Source organism: Cheilinus undulatus, linkage group 6, assembly GCF_018320785.1.
Source record: "Cheilinus undulatus linkage group 6, ASM1832078v1, whole genome shotgun sequence".
NCBI classification, from domain to species: Eukaryota; Metazoa; Chordata; class Actinopteri; order Labriformes; family Labridae; genus Cheilinus; species Cheilinus undulatus.
In genome coordinates this window covers 54,165,823-54,181,714 of record NC_054870.1, presented here as the reverse complement: position 1 = coordinate 54,181,714, position 15,892 = coordinate 54,165,823, and the positions used below count along the sequence as shown (strand labels likewise).

General features: G+C 43.5%; 1 protein-coding gene across 1 annotated transcript in view; it reads right to left on the bottom strand.

Moving 5' to 3' along the window:
* The window catches only part of nid1a (nidogen 1a), a 47,941-nt gene that overhangs the window by 17,528 nt on the left and 14,521 nt on the right, over positions 1–15,892 (bottom strand). Inside the window, exons 5-13 of the mRNA XM_041789192.1 lie at positions 15,635–15,775; positions 15,237–15,482; positions 14,761–14,961; positions 14,144–14,377; positions 13,845–13,982; positions 10,126–10,254; positions 9,877–10,020; positions 3,019–3,138; positions 2,369–2,596 (exon numbers count right to left, since the gene is read on the bottom strand). Coding sequence (XP_041645126.1) covers positions 2,369–2,596; positions 3,019–3,138; positions 9,877–10,020; positions 10,126–10,254; positions 13,845–13,982; positions 14,144–14,377; positions 14,761–14,961; positions 15,237–15,482; positions 15,635–15,775 — 1,581 coding nt within the window. The remainder of the gene's footprint in view (positions 1–2,368; positions 2,597–3,018; positions 3,139–9,876; positions 10,021–10,125; positions 10,255–13,844; positions 13,983–14,143; positions 14,378–14,760; positions 14,962–15,236; positions 15,483–15,634; positions 15,776–15,892) is intronic.

Below are 15,892 nucleotides of genomic sequence, written 5' to 3'. Positions count from 1 at the left end.
TGACAGGTAGATGTCTCATTTTAGCACCGAAGCACAGGAACAAAACTACTCTCTGGCTCTCTCCTTTACCTGACTCACCAGACAGACTGGTTCATATTTCCATGGCATGGAGTCTCTACAACATCAACAGTGTTTGAGAAGAGTGCGACCTTTCTTAAAAGAACTTGGAGATAAATCAATTCAGCAATGTAAAGAAGTCACAGAATACATTAAGAGGAGGTGGGAAATGGACGGCAATTTGTGCATTTCGAGTGAAAGTTGGGGAAAGATCTGTTGACTTCAATGAAGCACAACAGGATCCAATACGTGGCGAGAGTTTGGCTGGAAGAATATTGTAAGGTTCTTTATCACACCCATTCAAAAAAGACACCACAGAAGTGGAGATTCATGTTGGAGACTCGTTGGGTCGTCTGGAGCTAACCATTTTCATATTTTCTGGGATTGTAATGTAATAAACAGCTATTGGTTGCAGATATGCAACCATATAAATGACGTATTTGGCTCCAAAATAACCTGCACATTTGAAGCAGTATACTTTGGGGATGTAAATGTTCATAACTGGAAAAAAGAGGATAAAGGACTACTAGCAATATTACTAGTAGCAAGCAAAAAAGCCATCACAAGAAAATGGCTAGAAGTGGAGTCTCCAACAGTGGAAGAATGGATCAACAATGTCCACGAGATCTACGTGATGGAAAAACTTTCTTTCACCCTCAGGATCCAAAAGGACAAATTTTATGAAGCACGGACAAAATGGACTGAGTATGTAAAACCCATAAGATCAGATTTTTTTGTAAGAATGTATGTATTTTATTTTATTTTATTTTGGCTGTAAAGGTACTTTTTCCACTTGTGTTGATAAAGGTGATAACTAGAGACAGCTGTATTTATGTGCCGGGGGAGGGGCGGCGTTTGGGCCATGCAGTGTTTGTTATTGTCCATCAAAATGGGCGAAACTGGGAACAATGGCAGGCTGAGTGGCCAATTATCACCCAGCAGTTACGCTTCACCCCCCCTTCAATCTCCCTGCAGTAACTCCGAAAACAGGGCATTCAAAACACAAGATTAACGCTTTTAAACATCACAGTTGTGTTACTTTTTTCATTGGATGAGTAGTTTAAATGTCAGACGTGCATAAAATGAGAAAAAACGAAAAATGATCGTTTTGGAGAAAACGACTTTGTATCCATTTTTCTCAACCAGCAGAATTCTGACTTACAGGAACTTTATCTGGCTTCGGTCACAAATTTTAACCAACACAATATTAGAGCAGGCCAGGGCTGAAGAATTAAAAAAAATACTTAATTGTAGTGATTTTGACTCGTATTGCAACTTTAAGATGAATTTTAGCATTGAAGGGGGGGTGATAATTTTTATTTAATCCTCATATTTAATAAGAAAAATATACAAAAATGAAGAAAGTAGGTTTTTTAGTAGACTATTCCAAAAAAAAAGGGACATGAATGATTGCAGGACACGTAATACATGACATCTCTGCTGCAAAAAAAAATGTAAACAGATGTTTTGTCCCAAATTTCAGGTTAAAGAAATATTGCAGCTTCTGTGATTTGAAAATTGAAGCAGGCTATATTGTGATTTAATCTAATTTTAGATGAATTTCCGAGCCCTAGTCAGGTGCACCACTGCAGAGGAGTAAACTACAAAACCCAGGCTTGGCTGGCAGTCATGTCAGGATTGTTCACCATCAGTGGAGCCAGCTGGTAAATCGCACTCCTAATGACGCTGTCAGGAAAACAACAACATCTGGTCCGGTGTGGGTCTTTGCTCTTCTTTGTCCAGTTCTGATCAAACTGCTGTGATCACTGCTTCCAGGCTGATCTCTTCACTAGCCGCCATTGTTGACAGGGTTGCAGTAACTCCAACTAGACCACACCTGTAGCTGCAGAGAATTTCTTCTAAAATGATGCTGACCGGTCTGGTCTTTCTCAGACAGGAACAAACCTGTCAGCTTAAAGCCGTCTAAGATGGCTCTGTCTGATGATAGACCTGGAATCTGGACAATCCACTAGCTTTGGAAGGTTATTCGTGCTAGAGTCTACCTGAAAAGGTTGTCAGGCATGACTCATGTGGACTAAGGTAGGGGACGCAGTAATCATGAATCTGTGCACACATACAGGGCACTCGTCAGCCAGTTGAGCTGTAAAGTCACGTCTTAACATCTCCTGTTGTGTCTGCACACCTGCTCACCCTCTGCGCCATAGATGTGGAGGTACAACATGAAATCTGACCAGCCTTTCAGGGTTAGTGCAGTCAAGCAGATGTCTGAAATGTATTTGAATGCTCCATGTTAGTGTGTGCTTCCTCTCATACAGGGATGAAGCGCAGCGGTCTCTGGTGGTTTACTCACACATGGGTCTGCTGCCCGGTCCAGATCGACTCCCGGGGATCTCCTGTCCGTTCCGGTCGACACACCAGCAGTGCCCGGTGCTGCCATGACACTGCATGGGTGCGTACTGACCGTTCTCGTCACACGTGGGGATGTACTGTCCCACCGGAGGCCGAGGGCCACGAGGACCGTACTCCGTCACCCCGAGGACGCTGTCTCTGTGAGACTCACACTGAGTTTTTGTCCTCTCTGAAGAAAAAGACAGCAAACAGACTCTGGAGTGAGACAGACAGCATGAACAGTCACAACCTTATCATTAAAGCTCATTTCTGTCTTTTAGTCCTCTGGCTCCAGTTCAGCCACACATCAGCTGCCTCATCCCTCGTAAACTGAGACAAATTCCTTTTGCTATTCAGAAGAAAATGAAAAACAGGCTCCAGCTGGCAGCAATCTCCTCATTCCCAAACACTCTTCTCATCCAAATGGTTTGAATAAACAAAAAGATCAGTTCCCTATTTTTCTATTATCGAGCCTGTACCTGGAATAAAAACTGTCATCATAAATACACGGCTACAGCATCATACTACTGTAAAACTCCACATACAACCATGCTCTGGTTATGTAAGATGTCAGGGTGTTTTATCAAAAAAAGGCGACATCCCAACGCCCACCTGAAGAACACTGGAAGCCGTCGCCGTAGTAACCCTGCCTGCACTGGCAGGTAAACGATCCCTGGGTGTTATAGCAGACGGCGTCCTGGTGGCACCTGCCTGGCTGGCACTCGTCGATGTCTGCAGGCAGAGAGAGAGAGAGAGAGAAGACATAAACCACACTGGCTGCAGAAACTTCTGCACATCCACATATGGATGCATCCACACTTCAAACCATTTTATCCTGTGTCTAAAAGCTACCAGTCTGTGTCTGAGCGGAGGTGGAAATGTTCTCATGCTCTTTACTCCAGCAGAATCACAGCATGAATGAATAAAAACAAGGTTTGTCCGTCTTTTCTAGCACCAGAATCAAGCACTGCTCAAGCTCACAGCTGTAGTAAATTCTGTATTCATGCAAATACGTGTTTATTTTACAAATCTTTAATTTCCCTATCATATAAAAGCAGATATTAATCTTTTACTTTATATATTTAAATTTATTGAAGCAGGACAATCTCAGTGAGATTGACACTCTAATTGACAAGAGTGCCCTGGTGAAGACAGACAGCAGCACATTTAACACTAGAAACACAGATCAACCAATCCTGAGTCACAGAGCAGAGCGTCATCGATAAAAACATCCGTGACCTGATCCGTTTAAGGAGGCCAGCTCAGCCACACATGCATGTTCCTGCTGGAGACTCCAGGCTAGCAGCAGCAGTCTGAAACTCCTTTGACCATCTCAAGACAGACTCCAGGCACAGACAGCAGAAATGAGTCATGTGACTGAGTCACAGAGCGAGGAGTAAAATCACACAAAGATGACTAAAGTAAGAAGAGCCTTACAAATAAAGATACGCCAGTGATTCTGTCAACGAGTGTGCCATGATGCCTTTAGGACTACCTAAACCTCACTGCTCCAGGGTAAACAGTATCTACAGATTTAAGGCATTGGCAGGATGCATGCATAGATACAAAACCAGCAGACTTTTTCTGAAGTAAGCTCTGAATGACCAAAACTATGTTTGATAGGAGTTAAGCTGGGACCCCAGGTTTGGCAGGGTGCAGAGAACACACTTCCATGATTTGGTATCAGATTTAGGTAGGAGAATAAATGCTTGGACTAAAAGTTCGGACTAAAATGTGAGGACTTTTATGGACTAAAACTAGACTAAAATGTTCTTGAGTTTTCGTCGACTTAAACTGGAAGACGTGATCAAAAGACTTAAATTAAAAATAGCTGCCAAAATGAACACTGATATAATACAGCATGGTACAGTATGGTATGATAGGATGTGATACGATCTGATTCAACATAATACAATACGATAAGACTGGAGTCCAGCCTAGGGTACCTCACAAAGCCCTGGACGGGCTCCAATACGTCCAAAACTCTGCTGCCAGGGTTCTCACCCGCCCCAGGCCCTGGCAGCACTCCGACCCTCATCCACCTCCGCTGGCTCCCAGTTAGATTTCAAATCAAATACAAAATCACTTACAAATCCCTTCATGCCCCTCAGTACCTCTCTAACCTCCTTCAGCCATGTACCCCAACCCGGAGCCTCCAGTCCTCAGACTCAGCGTTCTCACTGTTCCCACCACCAAACTTCACACCTTTGGAGACGGAGCGTTCAGGACTACAGCCCCCATCCTCTGGAACTCCCTACCTGAAGCATCAGCAATGCTCCATCCTTGGACACGTTTAAAAAACTTCTCACCACCTGATCACCACAGTTTACAGTCTCTCCTAGACCTGCCCCCTACATACACTTAACCCCCTGGTACCCCTTGAGCCAAAAATGCACACTTAGTTGATATTTTTTTTAAACTTTGTCCTTTTTCACATTAATATCATCATGTATTGTATTTTTTGTTCATTTTTGCACAGTTTTCAAAATCCTGTCCCAGCCACAACAACCAGCCCAACATAAATAAACCTTTTTTACAGTGTTAATATCCCTGCTGTGTTAGAGTCCCCACTGAAACCCATTCAAACCACTGCTTTTGATTCATACGCCATTAAGGCATGAATCATACATTTTCTGGGCTTCATTTGAGAGTCGGGGCTTTACGTTTTTATCTGGACCATTTTTTACCCTGTGATGTCACTTTTACCATATATGGGCGAGGGCAGGAAATCCATGTTTGTTCCACCAGATTTCAGTGTTACACTGCCCTCTGCTCCCCTTCTCACTAACTCTCTGAGGTTTGGTCTGAGTGCAGATCAGTGTGTGAGTCTGTGAGTGTGTCTGTGCAATAATCAAAAAGGAATTAATCTGCTTTCCATGTAGTATACTGAAAAAGAAAAGAGAAAATTGTTCATTTTCTATCTAAAAGTGCAGTGACACCAGGATTAAAACATGGCATTTAAAGGGTTAAAAATGTTAAATGAATGAGTATTTGACATTTATGGTAAGGGCTGACCTTAAATGAGAGAAATATAATTCATTAACAGTAAAACAATTTTGAAATGTATGATATTTATAACATGATTTTAAGGTGTGCATTTTTTGTGCAGAAGGGTGAAAAACGTGAGTATTTTAGAATAACTGACCTCACAAAAAAACTAATAATGCATTTTAACCAATGTTGCTACTAATCAAAGACACATGCCAGGCTGCAGTCATCCATAAATAAGTTAGTCACTCTCAGTGTAGCAGCTTGAAAAAAATCAATTAGTGTTTTTTCATCAAAAATTGTGTTTGTTTCCATTACACACATGGCAATTAAAGGGTTAAAAGATGTGAAAAATATTGAGTATTTGGTGTTTTTGTTAATGGCACAAGTTGATGAAACAAGGAAAAAAAAATTAAACAATTAAAAATAAATTAATATAACTTTTTTTTTTATTTACAGTAATAACCCCCCCTCTGCATTTTTGGCTCACTAGGAGGAAAATGAGGCAGCAATTTGAAGGAATACCAGAGGGCTAAGTTAGTGTTTGTCTTGTTTTCCACTCTTCTGTAAAGCAACCTTGGGTCTCATGAAAGGCACTATATAAGTCCAAGCTATTATTATTATTATTATTATAGGATATGATATGGAAGGATTTGATATTTGGGAAGAACAGAATATGATACAGTAAGACCTGATACAATATGATAAACTATAAAATGATCCGACACGAAATGATGCGAAATAATACATTTTGCTACAATATAAAATTTAACACAATGGGATATGATGTGATATGATAGGCTATTTGATATGATCCAGTGCACGTTGATATGAAATGATACGTTACTATAGGGTAGAATGTGAAGAGACAAACTTGGGGAAGTTTGTCTCAGACTCTAAGCCCACCAGTCTGGGCTGTCAGCAGCTAGTTCAGGTCTTACTGGAGACCTCACATATCAAAGAAAGCAACAGGGTTAAATACGGTCTGTTACTGCACAGCATGGATGCACCCAGTCAGACGGTACCACTGAAGCCTGGGAGGTTAAAATCCAGCTGCTGACTGCCATGCTCTCAGTCTGAAGGGTTAGGGTTAGGGTTAGGGTTATCTGTCTGATGTAGAGCAGCAGTGTAACAGTTCAGCTGGGTTTCACTCCATTTACTCTGTTAAACTTTGTCCTACACCACTCTCTTCCTCATTATTAGACTCTGTCAGGGCCTCTGGAGACATTAATGTTACAGGAGGGGGTCAGAGCAGAAAACAGACCAACGTTAGTGAAGAAAACACAGGTAGATGGTGGTATTTATTGTACTGCACTGATGTGTCTGACTAGGAAGAATCTAAACAGGGTCAACAGTACTTGGAGTCTACTTTGGGCCTCAGAAGATTCTGGGTTTTTAAACTGGGCCAAGTCACCCTAAGGAGTGGAAAAGGCTGCTCTACGTGGTTTTTAGGGTATGTTGTTACTTCCTGGGAGTGAATGCTTCTAAGGAGGGGCCAAAAAAGAAACGGACGCCGACTCAGGCCCTCAGAAAGAGCCGTGCATCTGCTGTCCATGTTTCAGAGCAGAAGTGTTACATAAGAGCCTTCACCTCCCCCGGAGAACAGATGGTTTCACTCTTACAGCCTCACGTCTGTGTAATGGATTTAGAACCTGGACTCCTTCTCTTTGAGGAATATCCTGATCGTTTTCCACTCTGCATGTTGACAGAGAACCGTCGCCTTCACTGCTGGGCATGCTCAGACGTGTCCCATGACGTTGGGCTGAAGCACAGACGGACCTCAGTAACAGCAGACCGGTGTAACGCTTGATCTCAGCCATCATCACATGATGAAGGACGGCCTGTTTCAAAGCTCTCCTTGTATCTGTAACGACTCTGACACTCCAGATTAGTCCAGGAATGTCAAACATTTTCTCTGCCAGAGTTTCTCCCTCCTCTACGATGAGGGCTCTCTGAAAACATCGCTCCTGAATGATCCGCTCTCTGGCAGCAAAGTCAGATCTCAGATTTCACTGCTCTGCAAAAATCAACAAGTTTGAAGCCTGCAGAGAGCCAACACTCAGACCACATCAGCATTACATTACTGTCAGTTTGAGTGTGATGTCAGGAGGCTCTCAGTCCAAACTATAACAAAAGATGAGAAGGAGAGACTCCATGAGACATTTACTACATTAGACCAAGCTTTTGTTTTCATGTACGTATTCCAGGTAATGAGAGAGAAAAGCCGTTAAAAGTGGCCTCCCTGGTTAACACTGGAAGCTACCCACAAAGCATTCATGAAATACTGGCAGTGTAAACCAGGAAGACCACTTTTAACAGCTTTTCTCTCCAATTATTAGACACTCGTCCATGAAACCAAAACACTGTTTTACTGCTTATGAATGTAATTTTCATTCAACAGAATCCTCAAATGAGAAGTAGGAAACTTCTACGGCTTTGAAAACTCAAATGGTAAATACACCAAGTGGACAAAAGTATTCAGCCACCTAACCATTACATCCACAGGGACTGTACTGACATTCTAATCAGACTTATGTACTTTATGTGGATTTGGCCTCCTTCTGCAGCTCTAACAGCCTCCACTCTTCTCTGAAGGCTTTCTGCAAGATTTTAGAGAGTTTCTGTGTTACCAGTCAGACAGGTAACGTTCTCCCAGCATCCTCCAGACCCAGACTCACCATCTGACTGTAAACAGAGAAGATGATTGGTTACGCCACAGAACACGTCTCCGCTGCTCCACAGTCAGTGCGTTTTACTCCACTCCATCTGATGCTCTCATTGGACTTGGTGACGTGAGGCTTGCATGCAGCTGTTGCCATGGAAACCCATTCATGAAGCTCCTGCTTCAGGTTTAGTGTTTACATTAGTGCCAGAGGAAGTTCAGAACTCTTCAGTGATGGGATCAGCAGAGACTCAGAGACTTTTACCCATGATCCTTAGCAGTCGTTGACCCTCTCTGTAATTTTACCTGGTCTTCTGCTTCACGGCTGAGCTGCTGTTGTTCCTAAACTCTTCCACTCTCTAATAACATCACTGACAGCTGACTGTGGAATATCCAGCAGGGATGAATTATGTCAAAGGTTTCACCATCACAGAACCACACTGGAGTCTCTGAGCTCTGCAGAACGACCGTTCAGGATCACAGATGTCTGAGCCTGGTGAGGATTTTAGACACCTGTGGGTCTGACTAAAACACCTGAATTCAATAATTAATAGGTGTGACCAAATACTTTTGTCCACATGGTGTATTTACAGCTTCATTCTGTGAGAAACATAACTGTTGAGCTATTGAACTAGAATGTGTGATAGTTTGAATCTGTTATGAGAACAGAACTAGAGCTTTGTAGAAACATGAATTAAAGCAAACACTGGATTAAACAAGCTTTAACTCAGGTACAGTAATCACTCATTAATTCAGTGGCTCTCCGTCTCTCTCTGTCTCTCTCCCTCTCTCCGTCTCTCTCTGTCTCTCTCTGTCTCGCTCCCTCTCCCTCTGTCTCTCTCCGTCTCTTGCCGTCTCTCTCTGTCTCTCTCCATCTTTCCCTGTCTCTCTCTGTCTCTCTCCGTCTCTCTCTGTCTCTCTCCATCTTTCTCTGTATCACTCTGTCTCTCTCTGTCTCTCTCTGTCTCTCTCCCTCTCTCTCTGTCTCTCTCCGTCTCTCTCCGTCTCTCTCCGTCTCTCTCCATCTCTCTCTGTCTCTCTCCGTCTCTCTCCGTCTCTCTCTGTCTCTCTCCATCTCTCTCCGTCTCTCTCTATCTCTCTCCACCTCTATCAGTCTCTCTCTGTCTCTCCGTCTTTCTCTGTCTCTCTCTGTCTCTCTGTCTCTCCGTCTCTCTCTGTCTCTCCGTCTTTCTCTGTCTCTCTCTCTGTCTCTCTCTGTCTCTCTCTATCTCTCTTCACCTCTATCTGTCTCTCTCTGTCTCTCTCTGTCTCTCTCCATCTCTCTCAGTCTCTCTCTGTCTCTCTCCGTCTCTCTCCGTCTCTCTCTGTCTCTCTCCGTCTCTCTCCGTCTCTCTCTGTCTCTCTTCATCTCTCTCTATCTCTCTCCGTCTCTCTCTGTCTCTCTCTGTCTCTCTCCCTCTCTTTCCGTCTCTCTCTGTCTCTCTCCCTCTCTCTCTGACTCTCTCTGTCTCTCTCTGTCTCTCTCCCTCTCTCTCTGTCTCTCTCTGTCTCTCTCTGTTTCTCTCTCCCTCTCTTTCCATCTCTCTCTGTCTCTCTCTGTCTCTCTTCCTCTCTCTCTGTCTCTCTCTGTCTCTCTCCCTCTCTCTCCATCTCTCTCTGTCTCTCTCCCTCTCTCTCTGTCTCTCTCTGTCTCTCTCCCTCTCTGTCTGTCTCTCTCTGTCTCTCTCCCTCTCTCTCCGTCTCTCTCTGTCTCTCTCCGTCTCTCGCCGTCTCTCTTCATCTCTCTCTGTCTCTCTCCACTTCTATCAGTCTTTCTCTGTCTCTGTCACAAACATACATTCAGTGTCTCCAAGCTTTACCTTGGCAGCTTCTCCCATTTCCTACGAAGCCGGGCAGGCAGGAGCAGATGTAGGATGAGCCTCCGGTGTAGCTGCACTGAGCACGCTCAGGAATGTCACACGAATGGGTTCCTTCTTCGCAGGCATCCACGGGTCGATCAACCTCTGAGGGGAACAAGAGAAGAAGAGAACTGATTATTTGTTTCTTTATGTAGGGATGGAGATGAGGGGAAAACAGGCGCTTTAACTGAAACTGAGAGTCCTCCTCACCCACGCAGGTCTGCCCATCACCGGCGAACTGATACCCGTCTTCACACTCACAGCGGAAGGTCCCGGGCTGGTTGTTGCAGATGGCGTGGGAGCGGCAGATCCCAGGAGTCTCAGCGCACTCATCAATGTCTGATAAAGAGAGGAGACTAATAGATCAGATCCTCATAATCCCAGACATCAGCTTTGAAGTCTGGATTAGAATCAGTGCTTGCCTTTATCAGAGACCAAGAAGATAGCTTAATTACAGATAACGTCGGTCTGGAAGACTTCCTTCCTTTCTTCAGGCTCTGACCTAGACTCTGATTCTCTCTAATAGAGACTTCCAGAGGACCTGAACCACACAGCACACGCTGACCTGGTCTGACAGTGAAGGGACTTTGTTTACTTGTGCTAATTGGAAAGATTGCTCAGTTCCCCCAGAAGGAAGGCTTTAAAAAGTCGGAGTTAATTAAACCACGGCTGCAGACGATGCTCCAATCATTTCATGTCGTTTAAAGATGAAAATAACGGGGAAAAGTGAGAATCAAGAGGCTGCTACACTCTGCAACGATAAAGAAAACAAAGCCGGTGTTTAGGAGAGTTTAGGCTGGCCACACACTAGACCAAGTACGTCTGCACCGGGGCCAGATTTAGTCCAGACAGAAACTCCAGGGGCCGGACTTTCAAATACACACAAAATAAATAAATAAATATTTTGGTCTGATTGAAATATCATTGTAGTAGTATTTGTATTTTCCGTCAAAACGCAGGTCATCACCAGTGAGATCTATCACTATATTTCTACTGCCACTGCATTAAAAACAGCCATGATTCTGTCCTGAAATCACTGCATGGGCTCAGGAACATTCCAGAAATCATTGTCTGTCAACACAGTTGGCCATGCCATCCACCAATGACAGTTAAAGCTGGATCATGGAGAGAAGAAGCCATATGTGAACAGGATCCAGAAACACCGCCATCTTCTCTGGACCAAAGCTCATTTAACATGGACTGAGGAAACATGGAAAACTGTTCTGTGGTCAGAGGAAACATGGACAACTGTTCTGTGGTCAGAGGAAACCCCAGACGCGTGTCCTGTAGACTAAAGAGGAGAGGGAGCATCCAGCTGGTTCTCCTGGCTCAGGTCTAAAGCCTGCATCTCTGATGGTATGGGGTTGCATTAGTGCCTATGGCGTGGGCAGCTCTAACATCTGGAGAGGAACTATCAATGCTGGAAAGTAGAGAGAGCTTTAAGAGCAGCATATGCTCCCATCCAGACAACGTCTCTGTCAGGGAAGGCTGCCACGATTTTAGTAAGACCATGCTAAACCACAGACCACATCCTGGCCTTCTACCTTCAGACCTACATCACTCAGAAGAGTACAGGACCTTAGATTGTTCCTTCTCAGGATCTTTATTTGCTGTCTGTCCCAAAGGTCAGAACTGAACTGGGAAAAAAGGCGTTTAAATTTGCTGCTCCCTCTGCCTGGAATGATTTACAAAAGAGTTAAAACTTGATGAACTGATCTCTTTGGACACTTTTAAGAGAAAGTTGAAAGACTTGGAGGCAGACACATCTGGATGCTAATCTTTTGATGAATTCTTAATTCTGGCTGATCCTGGTAAATAGCTGCTTAAATTAATAATAATAATAATAATAATAATATCTTGAGTTTATATAGCGCCTTTCAAGAAACCCAAGGACGCTTTACAGGAACTCATAGACATGGACAAACTATGTGAGGGTAGGATGAGTGTGAGGGTGGTTTAGTGAAGACTGTAGGCTGTGGTGAACAGGTGGTGCTTCAGGCGTTTTTTGAAAATGTCCAGAGATGGAGCGCTACGGATGTCTGCAGGAAGAAAATTTCTTATGTGTTTTATTTTGCAAATGGACGACATATCTTATGTATGACTGTTTTCATGCTGCTGTCTTAGCCATGACACGCTTGAAAAAGAGATTTTTAATCTCAGTGAGGTTTTCTCCTGGTTAAATAAAGGTTAAATTAAAAAAACATCCAGCATGGCTTCACAGGAGAAGAGTCCAGGTCCTAAAGTGGTCTGCCTGCAGTCCAGACCTTTCAACATTAGAAAACATTTGGAGCATCAACAAAGAAGACCCAGGACAAGAATGGGACAACATTCCTCTCTCAAGACTCAACTGAACTGGTCTCCAAAAGAAGGGATGATGCACAGCAGTAAACACGGCCCTGTCCCTACTTTTTTGAGATGTGTTGCTGCCATCAGATTCAAAATGAGCTGATATTTTCCTGAAATAGTCAAATGTCTCAGTTTAACATTTATCATGTTGTTTATGTTTTACTGTGACTAAAATATGGGTTTATAACAGGGCTCATCAAGACCATCTGCATAAGGGCCAGATCTATTCTCCACAGAGACCCTGGGGGCCGGACTTTCAAATCCACAAAAATTCAAGAAATATTTTGGTCTGACTGAAATATTATTGTAGTAGTATTTGTACTTTCTGTCAAAACTCAGGACATTTTTAGTCATTACCAGTGAGATCTATCCCTATCTATCCTCATTTTTGACACTTTAACCATTTTTTGATATTTTTGCCTCTTAAACTCTTTTTTTCAATTCTTTAGCCCATTATTACGGAAGAGTATTGGGGCCACTGAAAAAATAATTTTGAGACGAAAAATTTTTTTTTCACTTGTGAGAAAAAAGTCAGAATTCTGAGATTAAAGTCAGAATTCTGAGATTCTGTACATTATAATCCACTTTTTCTGCATGTTTCATTCTCTCTCAGCCACTCTTTTATCCATTTTGACACTTTTCTTCTATTTTCCACTTTTTAATCCCTTGTCATTAATTCTTTGCACTATTTTTGCCTCTTTTAACCCTTTTTAATACTTTTTGCCACTTTTGTCCTCATTTGCCAATTGTTGCAAGATTTTAACCCCTCTTAACCCCTTTCCTGCATGTTTTACCCACTTTTATCCATTTTTGACACTTTTGAGCCCCTTTTCATTTCATTTTTTCAACATTTAAATCAATGTTTGCCACTTTTCACCCATTTTGCCACTCTTTAATTCCCTTTTTCCAGCTTTGCCAGGCTATTTGTGCTCTTTTTACCACTTTTAACCCATCTTTGATACTTTTTGCCTCTTTAACCCATTTTTTTCCTTTCTTAACTCCTTTTAAACCACTTTTCCAGCAGGTTTTATCCTCTTGGTCCCTCTTTTCTTCATATTTTCACACTTTTTAACTGCTTTTCATTACTGTTTTTGCACTATTTTTGACACTTCTAACCTTTTTTTAGATACTTTTAACCCTTTTTCCTGTTTTCACCAGTGTTTGTCCCTTTGTGCCACTCATATAACCATTTTACCATTTATCACCCATTATTTTTCTAACTCTTGCCAACCTTACCCCTTTAAGTGTGACTGAAAGTAAATTTCTATAGAGACAGATGAATGTTGAGTCATTCTAAAACTATTTCATATTAGTTGTTTGTGGGATGATTTAACAGCTGCAGACATTTAAAGCCAGAGGATACTCTTTAAACCACAACATCTTCTTTTCCTCCTTTTCTGAATTAATGATCTTTGGGGGGCCGGACAGGGAGCTTTGGGGGGCCTGATATGGCCCCCGGGCCGCCGGTTGATGATTAGTGGTTTATAAGATTCAAACATCATTTAATTCTTTTTTTATTGTCATTTTAAAGCGACCCAACTTTTTTGGAAATGAGGTCGTTTTAATAATTGTGCCATTCTTACCGTAGCATGTGCGTCCGTCCCCATTAAAACCAGCAGCACACTGACAGCTGAACTGCGTCCCCTCTCCAGGTCGACATACGGCGTTGGTGTCACATCCGTGTCTCCCGGTGAAACACGGGTTCTCCTGTGGCTGCCCTCCTGAGGAGTAAACGGGTACTACATCATTAATACCAATGAATTCATCAGACACAGGGTCAGACTTCAACAACAGCCCAAACTCTCATCTGGACCCTCCTTGGTCAGGAAGGAAGTGAGCAGAGACAAAACAGGAAGTCTCTGAATAACCTCCATGACCTCACCATTGACGTCCCCAATCCTGTTGCTCATGGCGAACCGGATGAGCTCATTATTGGCATCGTACATGACGAAGACCTGGTCCACGCTGAGCATCTGAGTGGGTTTCATGTCTCTCAGAGCCTCGCCGTGCTGGCAGCTCTGGAAGGTGATGGTCTGGCGCCACTGGTACGTCCTGGTCTCTGTGGAGCCGTCGGGGAGGCTCACCACGTACTCCCGAGTGGAGGAGGAAGTTATCACTGCGAGGAGAGAGAGGACGCCAGGATGTAAAAACCTCTCTGTCATCACTCCCTTTATTCAGTCAACCTGTAGTCTGAAACAGATCGTCTCTGAGGGTTATTACTGCACACATGTTTCCATCAGCTAAATCTAGAATTAGTAAAGAGTAAAAATGAGTAAATGTGAGTAAAACTGATATAAAATTAGGTGTAGACCTGCCCTCTTCATCTGTTGAGATAACAGGTTATAAAGAGCTGCCAAGACTATGCTGCATATAAGAGGACCTGCATTTAATATTAAAGCAGGAAAAGTAGGGGTTTTAAAATCAATAAGAATGTTTTTCCAAGCACCAAACCCAGGAGAAACCAGAAGGAGGTCTCTCTCTGAGTGGGCGGTATCTTACGGTTGCTGCTGTACTGGTAGATCTCAGAGTAAGGGTCAATCTGCACGGTGGAGCCACGCGGGACCTCGGGCACCCGGCCCTCCATGGTGGTGCTCACCACCAGGTGGTCGTGCTCGTCGATGCCTTTGAACTGCTGCGTGATGGTCAGCTTCTCATTCCCCGGCAGAAAGGTCACCTCGGCCTGCCGTGTGAACTCGCCACCTACAGAGGACGGAGACGAGGAGGTTAACTCGGAGCCCGGCCCCGGATGAACTTTGGCTTTCTGGCTGAGGTAATGTGAGGAGAATTCAGCTGGACAGAGTAATGCTGCAGCTGTGTGGCAAAATGCTTGTAGCAGTTGTGTCCAGAGATTTATGCTTCTAAAAACTTCACTCCTGCTTTTTTTCTACCAGAGCAAAGCCACAAAATCACACAGGAAGCAGCGAGGTCTTAGATAATCCCATCATGCAAACGCAGTGGTAGAAACGCTTTCTCACCAATGATACTGAAGCCGTTCTTGAAGCCAGGCTGCTCCAGGGCAAACGCCCACCCGATCACACCACCCAGGGCGGCCAAGGGCTGCAGCGAGGGCCCCAGGGTGTACGGGATGTCACTGATGGCCACATACGATCGACCGTCATTCACAACAACATAGGAGTGCAGGTCGTTGCTGCTGAACTCCACCGGAGAGTTTCCAACGTACACTTTTCCATGCATTTTACCGTTCATCCTCTGAGGCTTTCCTGCAAAGATAAATCAGTAAAACATCAGCCACAGAGAAGAGCAACAGATCAGGAGAGCTTTAGAAGTCAAGTAATGAGCAGTACTATTGCAAACATCATGATCTAATTCCCATTAAAAAACAATGGCATCATGAAGAAGAAGTGCAATCTACCCTCTGCCACACACTGGATCCCGTTTCCGTAAAATCCAGGTCTGCAGTGGCAGCAGTATCCACTGGCGTAATCTTTGCAGTCGGCAAACTGGGAGCATTTATTTCTGTTGTTAGCACAAGTCCCCAGGTTATAGGAAAACACTGTAAAACACAAAAGAACAGCAATCAGGTTTATGTCTAATGAGCTAGATAACAACAAAAACGTAAAGACAGCAGACATTTAGAAATGACTGAGTGAAGTTAAGAATCTTTAGGAGA